At 38.2% G+C, this 20,259-nt stretch overlaps 1 protein-coding gene across 1 annotated transcript; it reads right to left on the reverse strand.

The window, feature by feature from the left end:
• Nucleotides 1-1,306: 1,306 nt before the first annotated feature.
• LOC100890904 lies at nucleotides 1,307-19,571 on the reverse strand. The gene is made up of 7 exons (XM_003723289.3): nucleotides 19,181-19,571; nucleotides 11,077-11,246; nucleotides 7,405-7,732; nucleotides 6,704-6,844; nucleotides 4,556-4,754; nucleotides 3,546-3,714; nucleotides 1,307-1,629 (listed from the first exon to the last, which is right to left on the reverse strand). The coding sequence occupies exons 1-7, from the start codon at nucleotides 19,238-19,240 to the stop codon at nucleotides 1,389-1,391; spliced, it is 1,308 nt and encodes a 435-aa protein (XP_003723337.1). The 5' UTR covers nucleotides 19,241-19,571; the 3' UTR covers nucleotides 1,307-1,388.
• Nucleotides 19,572-20,259: the final 688 nt, after the last annotated feature.

A 20,259-nucleotide genomic window follows, 5' to 3' on the forward strand; every position in this document is an offset into this window, starting at 1 on the left:
CGTCAATAGGGACTTTTAGATTTGCATGGACTGATACGTGTGACGTCCATTCAAGGCAGTGCATTAAAAGGACGTCGACCGTAGCAATCCACATTGTCTTCGTGCAAATCTAAAAGTCCCTATTTGCTGACGTAGGACTGCGTTAGTGACTAGCGTCGTCTTCGATGCGTCATTTGAGAGTGACATCAAAAAAAAAGAAAAGCGAATGGTAAGTGCGCAGTGCAAACGTTGAGCTGCAATGCTGGGGGGGGGGGGGTGTTCACAAATATTCTAAGTTGAACTTATCTCTAAGTTTGGAAAGCCGTTAGCATCTTTGTAGTTTTTGAAAAAGTTTTTTTAAAAGGCAGAAAATTTGAATTCAAATCACTCATATTTCTTTATCAAGGTGATTTATCAAGATGTTCGTGATATGGAATTATGAAAAGTCTAAATACTTGAATTTTTGCTTTTGAATATATTTGTTTATGTACTACAAATGGCTCTCCTTAAGTCCAACTTAGAGTTAGTTCGACTTAGTATCTTTGTGAAACACCCCCCTGGTGTATGCACTACTTGCCCTCACAGGCTTGATTAACGTAGCTGGTGACGCTTCGAAATGACGCATCTCACGCAACGATGATTATGTTTGAGTGAGATGAGACGCACCATTTCCAATTTTGTCATTCTTTATTACTCATTCGTCCATGGCAAATGTATATTGCTTGAACACCATGGCCCGAATTTACAAAGGAGGGACACACCTAGGTTTATGTGCGTCATGTGACGCGTTTCGATGAGTTTCAGACCAAGGTTCAGACAAACCTTGGTCTGAAACGCGTCAAAAAGCGTCATATGACGAACATAAATGTCTACAAACCTCCTTGTGAATTCAGGCCTATGTGTTCCACCGAAACGTGAACATAAAACAGAGCCTGTTCCAGTCTTACATTGTGAATATTAATTTGTATAATGATTGTACTGTATCACTTACTTTGATGCATGTAGAGATAAACATGACATATGGGAGGTTCTCATCATAATGTTCGCACTGATTTCCACTACATAATAAACTCTTCACTTCGATCAGTCACGGTTTCCCTGTCTCTTTTCTCTGTCTTCCTCTCTCCAAAGAACTATCTCCCCCTTTCTATTTTGTCACATTCCCAACCCCTCTCTCTCTCTCTCTCTCTCTCTCCCTCTCTTTGTTTACAACTCTTTCTTTCTCGCTCTCTCACTCTCTGTGTCTATATGTCTCTCTTTCTCTTTGTCTATCTGTCTATATCTCCCAGGACTCCTTCTCCCTCACTCACTCCAAATCTCACCCCCTCTCTCTCTTTCTCTCTCTCTTCTCTCCCCTTCCCCCTCGCCCAATCTCTCCCACCCTATCCAACAATCCCACTCGCACACCACTAATAACCGCGGTACAGGAGAAAGCCGCTAAACGTGCTGTACTTCCGAAAATCGCTGTAGATTCCGTAAGTTTCCGAAGGGCCGAGCCGAAGATAGACCCGATCACCCCTTTCAAGATGCAGAATTAAACTCTGACTCTCCATGACGTTCCGACTGCTCGCGTCCGAGTAGATCGCGGTCATGACCTCTTCGTTTTTCATCAGTGTCACACCGAGATGGCGACCATCATATGAACGCAAGCTGTGTTCAAATTTGAAATGGAATGAAACAATTCGATAATAATAATGATAATAACATTTAACTTTTATATAGCGCTTAATAAAAATGTCTCTAAGCGCTTTACAAATATGCTATTACATCGATTCAAGAGCACGACATACATGTAAACACACATATCAGAGCAATGTTTCGTAGTATTAAATATGAAAACATTCCTTGTTGCTGTCCTCCCATATTGTATTTTTTGCAAGGTTGAAGAACAAGTACTTTAAGAACAAAATATAGACACATTACAGGGGCGGATTCAGAAGTTTTCGAAACGGGAGGGGGGGGGGGGACAATTTCGAATTCGCACCCTACGTCGTCAGGCTGTGTTCCAACAATTGAATGTCGCTGTATATCAATGACACTGAACATTTTAAAAGACAAGTTGTATTGAACCCTTCGGCGGCTTTCCTCGCCAATCTGCACGGTTACTCGTTTGCCAATCGTGCAATTTTGCACGACAAATTGATGGAAGGATTGCTCTGTGCAATACAGTGGCTTTGTAAAATAGACCGATACAATGTGGCACGGGGAGATTATTAGTGCGGCACATAAATATTTAATACAGAGGTGGATATAGGTTGCCCGATATAAGAGATGAGGCGCAATTCTTTTGTTACACCACCTCAAATAATGCTTTAAATATGAATGAAAGAAATTGATTTCTGTCATTTTATTTGCATGTATTTGCTATAGACGCCGCCAGATCAATATTTTTAGAAGTAATCGTAAGACAGGGATAAATGTCCAAAATGGGAAGGGCGGCAATAGAAACCAATTAACATCTGAACGTGAATCTTCTGATTTCTCGGTCAGAGTACTCAAGCTTAAACGGAAGCTATTTTCAACTTAAATCAAACCAAATCTCACTTGCATGTGATACGATAGAAACCAATGATCTGGAAAGGTAACGTTTGGTTGTCGAAATCCATGGCATGACTTTTTAATAATTATTGATATCTTAAGCCCCACTGCACTACTTATAGCTACTTGCGCCCTCTATATAGCAAACAATGCCTAAGCGGTGACCATTGGCCCCGCAAGGTCCCCTTTTTCTTATGTTAAATGAGAGCTGATTTGATGAGATAACCACCTGTCAGTGACCATGCTGGGAGGTCTAATCCCTCCTGGCCAAACGGGTGCAGATAGGCTTAACGCCAATTTCCATAGAAATGCTGGATGTTGCCCCAGTTTGTTCAAGTCTGATTAAATGAATCAAAATCTCTCGTGTATGTAACGCAAACCGGAGATCTGGCAAGCAAGATTAGGCCAAAAAAGAAAGATGTTGTATTGCCCTCTGCGACTGACCCCACAATCTTGAAATCTACGGTCGGCTTTTTTAAAAAACCTTTTCTTTTCGTTACCGTTTTTATAGAGAAAACAAATATTAAAGCATTCAAAACTGAGAAATATCAGCCCAAAGAGGGAGAAAAAAAATTGAATAAAAAGAAGATTTCCGACCCATGTTTGGGCACCTAAAGGGCAATACAACATCTTTTCTTAGGCCTTATGGTTATCAAAACCCATCAAAGGAATCATACAAATTCCTGAATTTATATTATACACTATTAATTTTGCCCATAAATAAAGTTGGATTTTTTTTTAATACTCCTCTTCCTGGAACGACTGTGACAATATGATTTATTCATGAAAGGCTAAGTTCACATCTTCTCAAAACTTTATTGATCAATCTCAAGAGGCATTGACAATAAAGCTCTGAGAAAACACTTTTCATCTATGAATAATAAATATCAGAACCGTTTCATACAAAAAGGGTAAACAAATATTCCAAATTTATGAGTGTATTTGGATTTATCAAATTTCGAGTAAGCCTTCAAATAGAGCTGAAATTTGCACGAATCTAATCAAATCAAATCAAAACCAAATCTTACTTGAAAGAAATGTAGTAGAATCCGGCGATCTGGCAAGCAAATGTATGGTTGTCAACGAGAAAGTCCCGCCCCTTGTTGACGTAGACATGTTCAAAGGTCACGTACTGAGGTTGCGTTGACCCTAACAGTGACGTCATACTGGCGACCGAAAACGCAGATTTCCTCCTACCTGTAAACAAAACGGTAAACGAATAAACGGAGGGGAAAAAATCATATTCTTCTTTTTATTTGTCCTCCTTTTTTAAGGGGGGGGGGGTCTAATAAAAAATAAGCAGGGATTAGAATGATGCAAAATTGAGAACATGCATATGTACCGTTTACTATTTTTCTAGGTTATGGTTTCTTAAAAAATGTCATTTTGTTTTTTTCTGTAGATTTGTTTCTTCTTCAAAGAATAAATGATCTCACCACTCATGTACGCCTTCATTGGAAGGTGGGGGGGGGGGGGGGGGGGGGGTCGTCGACCATGATATAATAGGCCCTTCGTATGTGTATATGTTAAACTCCTAATCAATGTCACATATTTTGTTTTAATTAATAAGAATATAGCTCATGGTTATCATTTATGTATATGTATATGTATATTATTATTATTATTATTATTATTAATATTATTACTCATTCTATTATTATTATTATTATTACTCATTCTATTATTATTATTATTATTATTACTCATTCTATTATTATTATTACTATTACTAATTCTATTCTATTATTACTATTATTATTATTATTAGTAGTAGTAGTAGTAGTAGTAGTAGTAGTAGTAGTAGCAGTAGTAGTAGTAGTAGTAGTAGTAGTAGGTAGTAGAAGTAGTAGTTGTAGTAGTAGTAGTAGTAGTAGTAGTAGTAGTAGTAGTAGTAGTATAGTAGTAGTAGTAGTAGTAGTAGTAGTAGTAGTAGTAGTAGAAGTAGTAGTAGTAGTAGTAGTACTAGTAGTAGTACTAGTAGCAGTATTAATATTATTTTTATTTTATTTTTATTTTTTAATAAATGTTAAGAACTTACGAGAGGATGTAGGAATCCCGAGCAAATCTTCCGTCAGGATTTCGATCTCCTCCGATGTCGACATTCCGTCATCACTGATGTCGGTATACACCGTATTGCTGCTCGAATTGCACGATGATGGCGTTGATGACGATTCGTTGAATGTTGCCAAAGCTGAGGCGATCTCTTGCGCCAGCATGCGTTTGATTGTAGATAGCGTCTGCGGAAAGGAATGATATCATTGGTATGTAATACATCTTCGACTAAAACAGATGGAATATGATGAAGAGCAGAAAAGAACTTAGGTGTGAAGCTGCATGGATGACCTGGAATAAACCATTAACTCAATGCCAATAGCTTATTCATAATTCATATTCTACACAAATTTATTTATTTCAATTATTACTAAATGAACGACCAAATTTTTTTTTACTACAGATTGGTTAACTAGAAATTTATCTTCGAAGGATTTCGGAGATATCGCGATCTAAAAATTCGCTGTCCGATCGTGTGTGCGCGCTGCATCTCAAAAGTCATAAAAACAACATAATCTAACTTCACGCACGGGGGTGAACTGCTGATTTATTTTTAAATGTGATTTATCAAAAATAAGGTAATTTCATAATTTGCAAGGCAAGATATCATACAACCAGTTAGTACAACTTTTTACTTACAATTTTGAGGAAATTTGCTCTCAAATTGAAAATTTCCAAACCCTTTTGGTAAGTTGATAATTTTTCGGAACGGACGCAAAAGATTGCAAAATTTGCCGATCTTTTGTCAATATTTTCATAATTTCGTACCCTATTCCAAAAAAAAAATTCATCTCTGGGTAATTTTAAGTTCCTCTTTCCATTGGTGATATCAGATTTTCGAAATCTTACTTATTTTTTTGATATAGCGAACTTAGATCACGTGCGAACTTTAATCACACTACCATACCAGGCAGAAAATAGACGCGACAATCTGTGGAGGATTAAATTAAGTTTTTATGCACATAATTATTGTATTCTAATACGAGCTCTATAGCTTGAAATTTACTATTCTTCTTGGGCAAAGAGGATTCAAACTGCTTGATTCTTGGTCATCAACGCAAAGATCCGTCTTCCTTTAAATCCTCCTCCTTGATGCAGTGATAGTCAATTTCACCATGCATTAAAACTAATTTCCCGGTGAATACACAGAACGAGTAATGAGATATGTTCAGGCATTATAGCTCGATGGTTATCATGCAGGGTGTTTCGTCTGGGAGGGCGCTCTACATTTTGCAGCCTGCTCCAAGTCAAAAACGACTTTCTAAGATGTTGCTGATCGCTGTCGATCTGCACGGCTATATTCCATTACGTAACTCAATGTCCCCCTTCGTGTCAATTCTCTCCAAGTGGAACAAAATATGTCGATTGTAGCGGACTGGTGGTCGGTCGGTTATTTTACCTGACTGCTAAGAAAGCATAAAAGCTTGTTAGTAAGCAACCAGAGGACCGACGGATTAAGGTCCTCTCCGAGGGACCTGGTAATGAGGATTAATCCGCAGCCAGGGATGCCGGTGGAGAGAGTTCTGAAGGAATTCTCAATGTTTCTTTCCAAATCTGCACAATCAGTTCATTGCCAATGTTTCGAATACGAATGAAAATATTATAACAAACATTGCACCAACGGTGGTTCAGGCTAGGGGTTTTAATCTGCTTTCTAAAGGTATCACTGTCTTTGTCTTGCGCTTAATAGGGACTTTTCGATTTGCGTGGGGGTGTTACGTCCTTTTAAGGCAGTGGCAGTGCCTTAAAAGGATGTCACAGTTGCAGTCCACGTTCTCGTCGTGCAAATCGAAAAGCCCCTAATGTTGAACTATTTGTGGTGTGGTGACATAAACTACTTAGCATGACTATTAAACAAGTTGCATATTCTTTTGCCGGATATTTCTCAGTTTGGTCTAACACTTTCCAGAAACTTGATAACTATCGCTCCCCGCTTCTACTTTTGGCTGATGATATAATACCGAGCTGTTCAAATGGGCTCACCTAAAGAACTCAAGATCCTTTTTTCTGTACAAACTGTAAAATACATTCATTTAATATGATTTTTCTTCAACCATCACATCCCCTTTCATTGGCTCTGGAAGGGAAATATTTAAATCACTTTTCATAGTATAAAGGAACGCCAATAATTTACCTCATTGGATAACGAGGTACCATTCATCAAATTCTGTGTATGCAGGTCACGTGGGCTCCTACGTCTCCTCACTTCTTCTATGACGTCATCACGGCCATTCTCTTTCCTTGGGATAGTGATGTCAACTTTTGATTGTAGTTTCTGAAATTTAGGTAAAATGGCGGCAAAAATGTGAAAGGATGACCTTGAGAGTATACGTAGCTGTTGAATGCAGGTTTTACATTTTACTCGTCAGTATTTTGGGCTAAACTTTCGAATTACATTATATATTATTTTATTTTATATTTGTTTAAACTTTTCTTTCTTCTCATGAATATTAAAATGATATATTATAAGTAAATAGAAGTTTGAGCAAAATATAAAGTACAATAATGAATTTGAAATCAGAAATGGGAGGCGGCAATGTGTTATTGCGTACGTAAGGTTGTTCATACTATAATTTATATTACGATAATGATCAATAGTTATAAATAAGGATTAGAGACGGAAATGATTTCGTTTTTCACTGAAATGATTTTAGAATAATAAATTACAGCTGTGCATATGTACGCACACTTTTATTTTTAAATGATGCTTGTGTTATGAGTGACGGATGTTAACATGAAATGGGGAGAGCATTTTTCCACTTTAACTTCAGACTGCTTCCTAACTCCCAACAAATAAAAGATCATTCCAATTATTTTCTAAAAACTCTGATTTACCTGAACTTTTTCTGCCAGTTTTGAATTCTCCTCTGTAATTTGGAGGAGGGCTCTGCCAAGTACTTCCGGGTCAAAGGTTTCTTCCGTGTCAATAACCGTCGATGGTGCCGGGCGCAAACCTGCTAGCTCCGCCTCTCGGTTGCCAAGGTATTCGTTAAGCTTTGACATCCTTATTTCGGCGTTCGCCTCGGCGTCAAATGCTTCGGGTTTCTCCGCGTATAGGGTGCCGAAAAAGCGCTCGAAATTTCTAAGCATTCGGCGAAGTTCGGCATTTTCCTCCTCCATACTGGAAACACTTGGGGTCCTCTCTAAGATTTGCTTTAAATCTCTATTTAAGAAAAGAGAGGGAAGAGGAAAGGGCTGAAGTTTGAGAATTAAAAAAAAATACTTTTAATTCGATCAATCATGCTAAAACTACCTATGTTAATCTTTTTTTATTCATATATTGTATGTTTTTATTTAAAGCGACACAATAACCCAAAACGTGTCTACTACGAGACTGACAGAAAAACAATTATAAGAGTTTGATTTAGCATTAAAGTAGTAAAACGTCTAATTCTACTAGTATATTTTTTTTGCGAACTTATCGTACTGCTTCCACAATATGTCTTCATTTAATATATTCTTTACTTTACCGGATGTGATTTTCTTTGTTTTATTGTTTTGTTGTTGGATATCTAAAACGAAATCAGATTACTTTCTAAAGTCTGCCTCCTTGCCTCCGATGAGCTCTAAATTTGTTGTGACGTCACACAGTATGTTGATACAAAAGGTTTTTGCTAACCTATTTATGACGTCACATAAGATGTTGATGGTTGATGATATATATTCAAACGTCTTTGGTTGATACTCAAAGCCTGCGCTAATTTGTTTGTGACGTCACACGGTATGCATGTACCAGATACTCAAGCTTGCTCCCTTTGCTTTGTAATGGCCCAACTAATTATATATTGGGCTACTGACTTATCTGTAATGTGAGGCCCTTTTTTATTCTTGAATTTTAGTGGTTAAAATTTATAAAACTGAATCAGTGTAGTTCCTTTTTTAAATGAATTACCCGCAGGCATACGGACAGAATGGGATAATGTCTTCTTTTGTTATTGATGTTCATTACACAAATAACAAATCACAACTTCAAACAAAGACAATTGTATAGGTGCCTCTACGTATGTAAAAGAAATAATAAATCTACTCAGTGCCACAAATAAAATATTTAAAAGATAATTATTGTTTACGACAATGACGCTTTATAGCGATACATATTTCCAGCTATGAAAACAGTCGTCCTCAAAGTTATGCGACCTTTTCAATCAAGCAGCGTTGAAGGAAAAAAAACTAAGCTATTAAAAAGAATAAATATGGTGACAGATATTATACAAATGAAATATTCTTTTTACAGTTTTAAACTTTTCAAATAATATTTAAAGCTTCAGGGCGGTTTTTCTTTCTTTGATTTTAAAACATATATCGGGTAAGTGATTCAACAGCTTTTACAATCATGTCAAAGATATTTAAACGAACGGCATATTCTCTTTCAAAGATAAAGGTGGATAATTATATTATAGATTCTTTAATTTACTAATATATTATTAAAAAAACTGTGGCAATATACTGTTATCATAGTTAAATACAAAATACAGATATGTAGGTGCATGCATACCGATATGAAATGAAATAACGATTTTATAAAAGACATAAAAAGTCGTGTATCGTAGTGCAACATCATCGGGAATCCGAGAGGGAACAAAGGGAACGGTAATATATATATATATATATATATATATATATATATATATATATATATATATTAAGACAAAAAGGAATTTCCAGTGTGATTGACTTGTAATTGCAAGAGATAAAGAATATAAGAAAATGCAATCATTTCTTGCTCTCTCTCTCTCTCTCTCTTTCTCTCTCTCCCCTCTCTACCCATCTCACTCCCTCTCCCACAACGGAAAATGCTACAAGATGCTACGCTCAGCTGCGCACGTAAACGAATTGCTTAAGGTATCATATTTTCTTTAATGAAATCTTCATTTTTCTATTCTTAAGCAAGCTGAGATAAATTTTCCTTCGGTGGCCTCGATAAGACGTTAAAACCCATTAGTGTTGTCATTTTATCACTTTCTTGTTAGAATTGAAGCTATTTTACCACATTAATCACACCTTTTAGTCCTACCCGATCACGTACTGCATGAGTTCCATCTAATTTAGCTCAATAAAAAACAAAACCCTAGCTATTTATGGGTTGCCCCTGTATAGCCCTATTGCCCTTCTTTAACTGACCTCAACTAACACACTGAACTCTTTTGACTTTGCAAACGCCAAATTTGTCACGTCCTCCGTATTTCATTACAGCCGCTTAGCTATCCTCTGTCAATTTTCAATTTGTTTAACTTTCCCTTTTTTCCCTCTTTTTGCTTGAAGCATCGTTGAAATATCGTTGTAGTTGTTTAATATCAAATGTGTCTAGACGATTCCTAGTCTAGTGTTTTGTTTCGCAACATTTCAAATTGCTTTTGTCAGAAAAATTATCAAAGATCATCATTTTGAGGAAGATTGATCTATCATAAAACAATATGTGCACCAGCTCCATATTTATAGGCATAGTGTTGGTTCAGTCACGGATGGACACTGGCATTCATTGATTAGAAAATGGTTCTCATGACTCGAAACGCGACAGATCAAAGCGATCTCACTGGGATGAGGATTTGGAGAAGATTGTGTCATCTTCTTCTCCCGTTCCAACCATCAGCTTTCTTTTTTTCCTCTGTTTTTCTTCTTTTCCTTTTCCCAAATCGACAGGTTTTACTGTTTTTGTAGTGCGAAAAGCAGCGTTCTTTCCCCTTTTCTATCTTTCTTATAATACAGAACGTCACTTTCTTCATTATATATTTATTCTTAGTTTAACCGAGGGCTGCAAGCACATCAAACTTCTTGTTTACTCTGTAGCGCTCCAATTATGTTCATCTCATTATGCATTTGCGTGTAGCTTATTTTCTTATTTTTCGATACAATGTCATGTATTGCATGAGATAAAATTAAATGTAATTGTCACATTAATGCACATGGATATCTATGTTTGAATAGATGATATAATTTTTTTTAAAATCCATTATTAACTATCAATATCTCTCCTCCTCCCCCTCTCCCTTTCTCTCTCCCTCTCTTTTTCTCTCTCTCCTCCTCTCTCTCTCTCTCTCTCTCTCTCTTCTCTCTCTCTCTCTCTCTGTCTCGTGATTTAATAGGAGCGCGTATCCCCCACCTGTCTACGCCAATCATATCTATATCTTTTTCTTTTGCTTACCTTTTTTAATTTAATGTCATCAGGAATTGTCATTTCGGGCTAGACATCGATCACCTGAGATATCTGAATTCAATTTTTTTCTTCTTCATGTAAGCATTTAGAAGCAAGTAAGGGGTAGAAGTGTAGGACGGGATTAAAATCTGGGTAAGCGTATTCATCCTGTATTTTAGGCGCCGTTCTAGAAAATATTTTGGGTTGTGGGGCTTTGTAGGGCCTGGGTGGGGGGAGGGTGCTTGCCTTCATATTCTACACTTTCCTCGATTAAAATAATTTATAATTACGAATTTGGGTGGACGGCTGGGCTCCCAAAGCCTCCCCCCTGAAACTGCTACTGCTGAACTGCCATTTCACCTCACTATACTCACACATTTAAACTATGAATCTGGGAATCCAGACCGTCAATCCTGCGATCGATATCAGATAGGGTGTGATCGAGTGAGGATGTCGTCTGCTCTGTGCTGATGTCTGCGATCTCATTTGTGACACTTGAAAGAGGCCGTGACTTCTGGGCTATCACCATCTTGGCTTTACCAATCTAATGGTGTGAAAGAAAAAAAAATCGAGACAAAAAATAAATTCGTCGGCTCTCCGCAAGAAGGCTGTTACTGCCTCTGACAATGGCTGTCAGTACGACCTTTTTGCGAGTAGCTGCCGGATTATGATATTTCATAGCCTGTATTACATCTAATCTCAAGGGTTTTGAGTTTGTATGTCTCGGACCTTTGACATTTTTTGAAGAAGGAAGCTTGTTTACCATTAAATCCTCACAATTTTTGCAATGATAATCATATCACTTTGCGCACTCAAGATTACAATTTTTACACGATGAGTTTAACAGCATACCACAGTGATGAAATGTCGGATGTTGATGATAACATTCACACGCACCTGTTTCTTTTTCGAGAATATGCATCCGAAAAATATTGTCATGATTATTTTGACAGATTTTGTATCAAAGGTACAATAATCATGATTAATTATGTTTGTTGTCCAAACACAAAACGCATACGGTTCTAACATTTCATACGATGTAATCATGTACCCCTCCCCCTTTTTGTTGGGGGGGGGGGGGGGTGGGGTATTCGACATTTAATAGCGCAATGCCAGTGGTAGATGACGAGTTGGGTTTTGCTTCTGCCAGTGAAAGATAATACTAACAGATATTTTTCTATTGCGCACGTATTCACCCCTGACAAGAGCATGATAAACAATCAGGCAAACGATTAAACAATTAAACAATTCAGAAACGATATTGGCATATCTGGCTTTTAGCCGGCACATTTAGGCTTAATCAGTTTGTCTGCTAATGCGACTTGACTTCGCGTGATCCGAAATAAACAAACAAATACACTTTCTATGATTAAAAATGGATTTAAAAAAGACTGTCAGTACAAGGAAAACATTTAAGAAGCATAATCATCACATGTACTCATTTTCAATTATAGGATACTAAACTAACTACTTTGTTGTCAGTTCAATTTTCTTCCCCATTTTCCCAATGTTTAAAGGGAAAATCCATTTTGATATCAAATTGGTTTTGATAAACGCGGAAAAATGAGGGGATCAAATTGGTAAAAGTTTGAACCATATCTGATTAAAATGGGAAAGTCATTATTTTTGTTTAAAGTGGTCATCAGTGAAACACAAATTGGCAACACTGCGACGTATCTTGCGAGCTCCTCTTCAATTTGCTCTGAACAGAAAATTTCATGTACATTCATATTCTTAGTTCTTGATGGCGAAACGATTTGTTTCATATAAGGGTTGTGTAAAGACATATTTACAATAATTATATTTAGGGTGAATGTATAATAGAAAAATGTTCATAGAAAGATAAGGAAATCCGGGTAAGAAGGCCCGACACCATGTGCTTAAGCTAATCTTGAGTTGTGGTATGGGTATTGTATGTCGAGAGAACATGGCTTCATTCTGGATAAATTTTGTTATCCTGGAGCAGATTGGTTGTTTGAACCATTAAAATAAAAACAACCTCACACAAACTCGCTGGAAATCATCCTCATTTGCACATTAACTACCTTGATTTCCTTATCTATCTATGCTCATTACTTAGCCGCACAGATACATTTTCTACCAAAATCGTTCGGCACATGTCATTTATTTGTAATCTTGAACATTCAGTGTAAGTTTTGTTGGATTCTCTGAGAATTTATTTTCTATCTTTATCGGAACTCAAGCTTATCAACACAGGTCCCTATGTGCAAATGGGAGTTGTGTTTTTTTTTTTATCGAAGATGATGACCAGTAAATTGTTATGCTTTTTTTTCTTCACTGGTTCACACAACCAATCCGTCTACTGCATGATAAACAACCCGGTGGCTTAAGCTCACGCACGCCAGCTATATATCGCACTCCTGACGACGGATTAGTCAACCTGTTCGAAACGTCGAGCCTCTCCTATACCGTCCATCCTCTCTAACCGACGCTTTTACATGTATACATGTATCTACATTACCATGCAAGCCGATACTTATAATCAGCATCTTATCCATAATAAATCATAGAAATTTCCCTCTAAAATACGATTCCCATACAGTGCTTTTCTCCTCTCCATGCATTCTCCACCAGGCGCGGATCCAGGATTTCTTAGGGGGGGGGGGGGCCCAAATTTGAAATTATGCGAGCCAAATATTGGTACATAATGGTGACCAGCAGTGATGTAATTAGGGGGGTGGGTGCAGGGAGGGGCGTGTTTTCACCCACCCTCCTCCGTGAAGTGCGGAAGCTTTGACATTTCAATAAATTATTAGAGAAAGAAGACGATTCGTTTTACCGTTCCCAAAAATAATCCTCGTCTGAATTATGTTCCCTCCCCCCCCCCCCTCGCGCGGAAGCTTTAACGTTTCATTCAATCATTAGAGAAAGAAGACAATTCGTTGTGTCGTGTTATCGACTCCTAATCTTCGTCTAAATTCAGTTTCCCCCCTCCCGCGCGAAGCGCGAAAGATTTTTTAGAGAAAGAATACCAATCGTTGTAACGTTCTCGACTCTTAATCCTTGTCTGAATATCAAAAATGTTCTTTGTCTACACTCTTTTCTTCATACGTCCTCTTCCTTTTCACTCCTCTATTTTTTTGGCCGGCGGTTTTTGGGGGACCATACTGGCCCCCTGGCTACGCGCCTGCGGTCAAATGAACATATTATGTTGATACCTTGTTCGCCCCCGGAAGGTCAGGGGTTTAAGGCAATAATTTACGGTCAGATTAGCACTCAGGGGTCCGCCTTAGGGCCCTAGGCGGGGTCCAGAGGGCAGAGCCCCGGAAGTTCAGGAGTTTTAGGCATTTAATTACGGTCAGATGAGCATTATATTGATACCTAATTGTGACACTGGCAGGTCCCTAGGCGTGGGGTTCAGGGGTCGGAGCCCTTGGAAGCCCAAGGGTTTTAGGCACTCAATTACTCTACCTCATCGTATGGGAAATGTTGTTTCCACAGAGTTTTTGGATAATCTAATTACAAAAAAATGATAGCATTCAAGAGAGTGCGTTTCTATCTACTAGTGGGTGTTTTTAAAGTTTTTAATTTAGGCACAGGCTTTGGAGTTATAGTTTAATGGATTTTGTCTGACATTTTCTTGGGTTATGTAAAATGGATTTCAAGTTTAAAGATAATAGTCACGTTTGTATAGAGCTTCTATGTGTCTAAACGCCTTACATATTACCCCGGTCATTGGATTCCATTGCTAACAAAAAGTCGTGTATAGGTTTACTATAAGGAGATCCTCTCCGAAGCCGCTATCAATGTTATTGGAGACAGTCGAGTTATGGTACGTTGTTCCTTAATCATGGTCTGTAGCTTTTTGAGCAAATGCTGAACCGTGTATAATATTTTGATTATGATCTACGCGTAAAAACACATACACATATCAACATATAATTTAACTCGTGATTAAAAATGTGGATTTTCTATACCTTCACATTTTGTCTCATTTACATTTAGATAGAACTTTTCTTGGCCACAGAAACCAACTCTCCTTTAAACACAAGTGCCATATGGTATTATTTTATCTCCCATGTAAATGAGACAAAATGTGAAGGTATAGACAATCCACATTTTTAATCACGAGTTAAATTATATACACATATCAACATATAATTTAACTCGTGATTAAAAATGTGGATTTTCTATACCTTCACATTTTGTCTCATTTACATATAGATAGATTTTTTTCTTGGCCACAGAAACCAACTCTCCTTTACACACAAGGCCATATGGTATTATTTTATCTCCCATGTAAATGAGACAAAATGTGAAGGTATAGAAAATCCACATTTTTAATCACGAGTTAAATTATATACACATATCAACATATAATTAACTCGTGATTAAAAATGTGGATTTTCTATACCTTCACATTTTGTCTCATTTACATATAGATAGAACTTTTCTTGGCCACAGAAACCAACTCTCCTTTAAACACAAGTGCCATACGGTATTACTTTATCTCCCACGTCATTGATGGTTATTAGGTGGTTATTTTACCTGACTGCTTAAAAAGCATAAATGCTTGTAAGTAAGCAACCAGACGGCCGACCAGGCGCGGATCCAGGATTTCTTGGGGGGGGGGGGGGGGGGGGGGGCCAAATTTGAAATTATGCAAGCCAAATATTGGTATGTAATGGTGACCAGCAGTGATGTAATTGGGGAGGGGGGTGGGTGCAGGGAGGGACGAGTTTTCCCCCTCCCTCCTTCGCGAAGCGCGGAAGCTTTGACATTTCAATAAATTATTAGAGATAGGAGACGATTCGTTGTACCGTTCCCAAAAATAATCGTCGTCTGAATTATGTCCCCCCCCCCCTCACGCGGAAGCTTTTACGTTTCATTAAATCATTAGAGAAAGAAGACGATTCGTTGTGTCGTTATCGACTCTTAATCTTCGTCTAAATTCAGGTTCCCCCTCTCGCGCGAAGCGCGGAAGATTTTACGTTTCATTAAATTATTAGAGAAAGAAGACGAATCGTTGTAACGTTTTCGACTCGTAATCCTTGTCTGAATTTCAAAATGTTCTTTGTCTACTCCCTTTTCCTTTTCACTCCTCTCTTTTTTTGGCCGGCATTTTTTGGGGGACCACCCCACCGCCCCCCTGGCTACGCGCTGCGGTCAGATGAACATATGTTGATACCTTGTCCGCCCCGGAAGCTCAGGGGTTAAGGCAATAATTTACGGTCAGATTAGCACTCAGGGGTCCGCCTTAGTGCCCTCGGCGGGGTCCAGGGGCAGAGCCCCCGAAGTTCAGGGGTTTTAGACTTTTAATTACGGTCAGATAAGCATTATTTTGATACCTAATTGTGACACTGGCAGGTTACTAATTGGCGTGGGGTTCAGGGGTCGGAGCCCCCGAAGCCCAAGGGTTTAGGCACTCAATTACGGTCAGATGAGTATCAAGGGGCCCGCCTTAGGGCTCTTTGTCGGGTCTAGGGGGCAGAGCCCCCGGAAGTTCAGGGGTTTTAGGGTTTAATTACGGTCAGATGAGCATTTTTTGATACCTTATTATTTGTGACACTGGCAGGAAACTATTGGCGTGGGCCCAGGCGGCAAAGCCCACAGAAATCAGGGGTTTTAGGCATTAAATTACCAACAGATGAGCATCTAAGGGCCCGCCTTAGGCCCTAGGTGGAATCCAGGGGGCAGAGCCTCGGGTTTTAGGCATTTAATCATGGTTAGATGAGCATATTTTGATACCTCATTATAATGTGACACTGGCAGTTAACTTTTTTTTTTTTCTTGCTCTCTTTCTTTCTTTTTCTCTTTAATATACTTTTTCAAAAAAGTGGGTGTGGTGGGGGGGGGGGGGGGGTGGGGGTTCGAGGATCCGATCCCCGCCGTTCCGCGAGCCCTGACATGTAGGCATCTCAAGAAGCATTTCCTTGCCTGGCTGTAAATTTAGGAGTTTGTCATTTTTCAACAAACGCATAAAAAAAGTATGATATACTTAAAATTATGTCATTTCAGCATTATTTGTAAATCACCGTTATGGAATTAGAAATAAACCACGTTTGAATTTTATTCCCCCCCCCCCCCGATCTACACCTTGTTGGCGGGAAAATTGCAACTGATATCCCTTACCTTTCTTCATTCTCTTTCTTTTTCTTTCCCTTTCTCTCCTCTTTTCCTTTCCCTTCCCTTCTTTCTTTCTCTTTTATGTTTGCTGGAGGAGGGCAAGGTCATTTTGGCCCCACCCCGCTCCACACATTGTTGGCGAGATTAACCGCAACTGATCTCCCTTTCTTTTCTACTTTTTCTTTCTTCTTCCTCTTTTTTGTTCCCTTTTAACTCTCCTCTTTTAAGGCAAGGGCCTTTTGTCCCCCCCCCCCCCTTCGATCCACAATCTGTTGGCGGGAAAATTGCAACTGATATCCCCCTTCTTTTGTTTTCTTCTTCCTCTTTTTTCCTTCCCTTTATCTCCTCTTCTTTTTTTATCTTTCCCTTTCCTTCCTTCTATTTTTATTTTTTGATTGGGATGGGGGGGGGGGGGAGGCAACAGCCTGGGAGGCAAGTCCTTTTGCCCCACCTCCCCGATCTCCTTCATCCCTCTTTTCCTTTCTCCTTCGTCTTCTTTTTTCCCCTTTCTCTCCTCTTTCCCTTTCTCTTCTTTTCCCTCTCTCTGTCTCCTTTTTTTTTGCGGGGGGGGGGGGGGGGGGGGGGCCAAGGCCCGCTCGCCCCCCCCCTGGATCCACGCCTGTTCTCCGCCCCCTTTCAAGTGCTACCCGGTCACGTGTACATATGCCCCTCCCATTTGTAGATACACCAACACTCTTTCAATATCTTCCTTTTTCATCACTTATGCAATCTCATCCGTGGAACCCGTTTTCATTTACAACTATTCCTTAATTGCAAAGAGAACGTGGTCCATCATAAAGTTCATATTTGAAAGAAAACAGTGGAGCCGAGGGTAATGGACTTTTTTCTGACATATTTACATGCCCGGGATATTTCTCAGTATATTCCCAAGAGGTTTATCACGAACATGATTTTGATAGCCAAGGTGAGATTGCAAAAGCACGTTTGCAACAGTTTTATTTTTCGTACAGTATTTCTTCAATCGTGTTTCGCAGCTCTCCCAAACTCATTCCTGTTTCCCCCTTTCTTTCCAGATTTTGTCTGATGATTTTGATTTTTACTCTTGCTCTCGACTCTAGCTCCGTTTTTTATTTCAATCATTTGGGATGGCAAAAACACTACATACAACAGGTCGATGTTTTTATTCAGTATGTTCATTAAAAATATTTCTTTCTTTTTTAGCCAAATTCAATTTTTGTCATCTTTTTCACATTTTCAACTCTTTTTTGTAAATAGCCAGTGTGTTGTAGTAAAACCACGTTTAATGCTTGTAAAAAAAAAATAAAAAAAAAAAAAAAAAAAAAAAAAAAAAAAAAAAAAAAAAATCCTGCAGCATTCTTTTGATCGTCTTCCTATTTTTACCATGCATAACTAACATCCAATAGCCATGGTATCATTACGTCTCTGGAATCTCATACTATACTACTCCGTTTTCACCTCCTATATAATACCTTTTAAATCCAGACCTACTATATTGTGTTACTCGGTACGGGAGCCTATTCACATACAAGCTATGCTTTTTATCTAGACTCCCCACATTTAACAATGTTCTAGCTAGCCTGTTATACAGCATATACATATTTCGACATTTCGTACTTATTTCCGTACATTATATTTGATTTGAAATCTTGTGTGAAATCTACTCTTATAATAATATACGCCTTTATACAAAAAAATAAATAATATAAACTGTTTGTCTATGTAAAATGTGGAATAAATAAAACTTCAAACTTCAAACTTCAATGTATGCAAGAGTTATGATGCTTCTTACCTTAGAGTATTTTCATTTAAACGAGTTTCCGTTTCATACTTACTCTTTTCCTTTTCATATAATCTTCGATTATTTTTTTTAACAATCAAATAGGTGTGCTTCATTTATGGTGGAATTGGCACATTAAATACTATTTAATCATGTGTCAATTTCATACTTGATTTAAAGATTAGTGAAAGGTGTCTTTTCTCATTAGAATTTCTTTTTCTTCTATGCACTTATAAATGTGATTAATAATATATATATATATATATATATATATATATATATTATCACCAGGAAAGAGGTCAATAACTTGAAGATCTGTAAGGGTTTTTTGCTTCCGACGCGATTGAGGGTGATAAAGAACACAAAACCCACGATGAACATCAACAAAATAATTTTGTATTTTGCATGTGCAACGGCCGTAATGCCTACATATCCGACAAATTGACAGTTACACAAGCAATGGGCAAAAAAAAAAGTAAAACGAAGAAAATCAGGATAAAAACAAAAAAAAATAGAATTATTAGAATAAGGAAGAAGAAAATAAGAGGCAAAAAAATAAAAGAGAAAAAGAAAGAAAGAAAGAAATAAGCGAAGGAAGAAACAAAATAATAATGGATAGATGAATATCTTACCTGTGACGTTAAACACACGAGGGAAAGCAGAAATAAAACTCTCATAATCCCGGTACACATCTTGAAGAAGTATGTACAAACAGTTGTCTCTCAGCTCAAGTCCAGGTACCAAACTAAACCGAAATCCTTTCAAACTTTCATTCGGTCAAGGAACAGCGCTGGAGCAAGATGTCTTGCATACAAGCCTCAACATGCCAGCAATAATGACTGTCTCATGATTTCTTCATTCTCTTCTGCTCTTATCCTCGTGCTGTTTCATTCTTCGTGCAGGCATTTCTATATCTGGTATGATTGATGAAGTAAGAGCTCCGCTTTTCCCCGAGTTTCCCCCTAAATGGAGTAAAACTACACGACCAAATTACCTCCAGTAATGCCCGTTCACGCCGGGTAGTGTTACATATCGCGATCAGGTTATATTGTGACAGCCTAGTTTATCTCAACAAAATGATAAACTCCATCATAACGTCAAGATTGAATCTTTGATAGGCTGACACTAAACTCGGCAATCTGCCATGTCCACAGTTTGTTTGGTTTCAGGCTAATGCACATTCTCCACTCTACCCCCCCCCCCGCCTCCTCCTCTAGATATCCCGTTTATTTATAAACAAAGACAATCAGAACTAACCTTGATCCATATCATAACAGGGAATGTCATTGTCGAGTGGTTTACAGGGATTTTGTCTGGACTCCGCGACACGAAGGTCATGGGTTCGAACGTCGGCCGAGAACTAACCGACTAATATCCTTTGGGAAGACATTAACCTGCATTTGCCACTTCGTACCCTGGAGAGAAATGGTGACCCAGGCCCATCTGCATAAAAAGTTGCGTTCAGTCGCAACTAAAAAATGAAACGCCAATTCTAAAATACGCTTATGAAATAAGCCCCTTCGCTCTTAAAAAGAAATTAAAGGGAAACACCATTTAGGATTTGAGAAGTGAAAGTGTTTTCAAAAAGTTGTATCGCGGTCTTTAATTGCTACATTCAACACTATAAAGATTTGCATCCAGCCTTTAAAAGAATTGCTTCCATTTTAGGGTGTCACGCTGTCACAGAGACTAAGATCGACTTTAATTTGGA

The sequence above is a fragment of the Strongylocentrotus purpuratus genome, unplaced genomic scaffold (assembly GCF_000002235.5).
Source record: "Strongylocentrotus purpuratus isolate Spur 01 unplaced genomic scaffold, Spur_5.0 spur5_scaffold_12, whole genome shotgun sequence".
Lineage (NCBI taxonomy): Eukaryota > Metazoa > Echinodermata > Echinoidea > Camarodonta > Strongylocentrotidae > Strongylocentrotus > Strongylocentrotus purpuratus.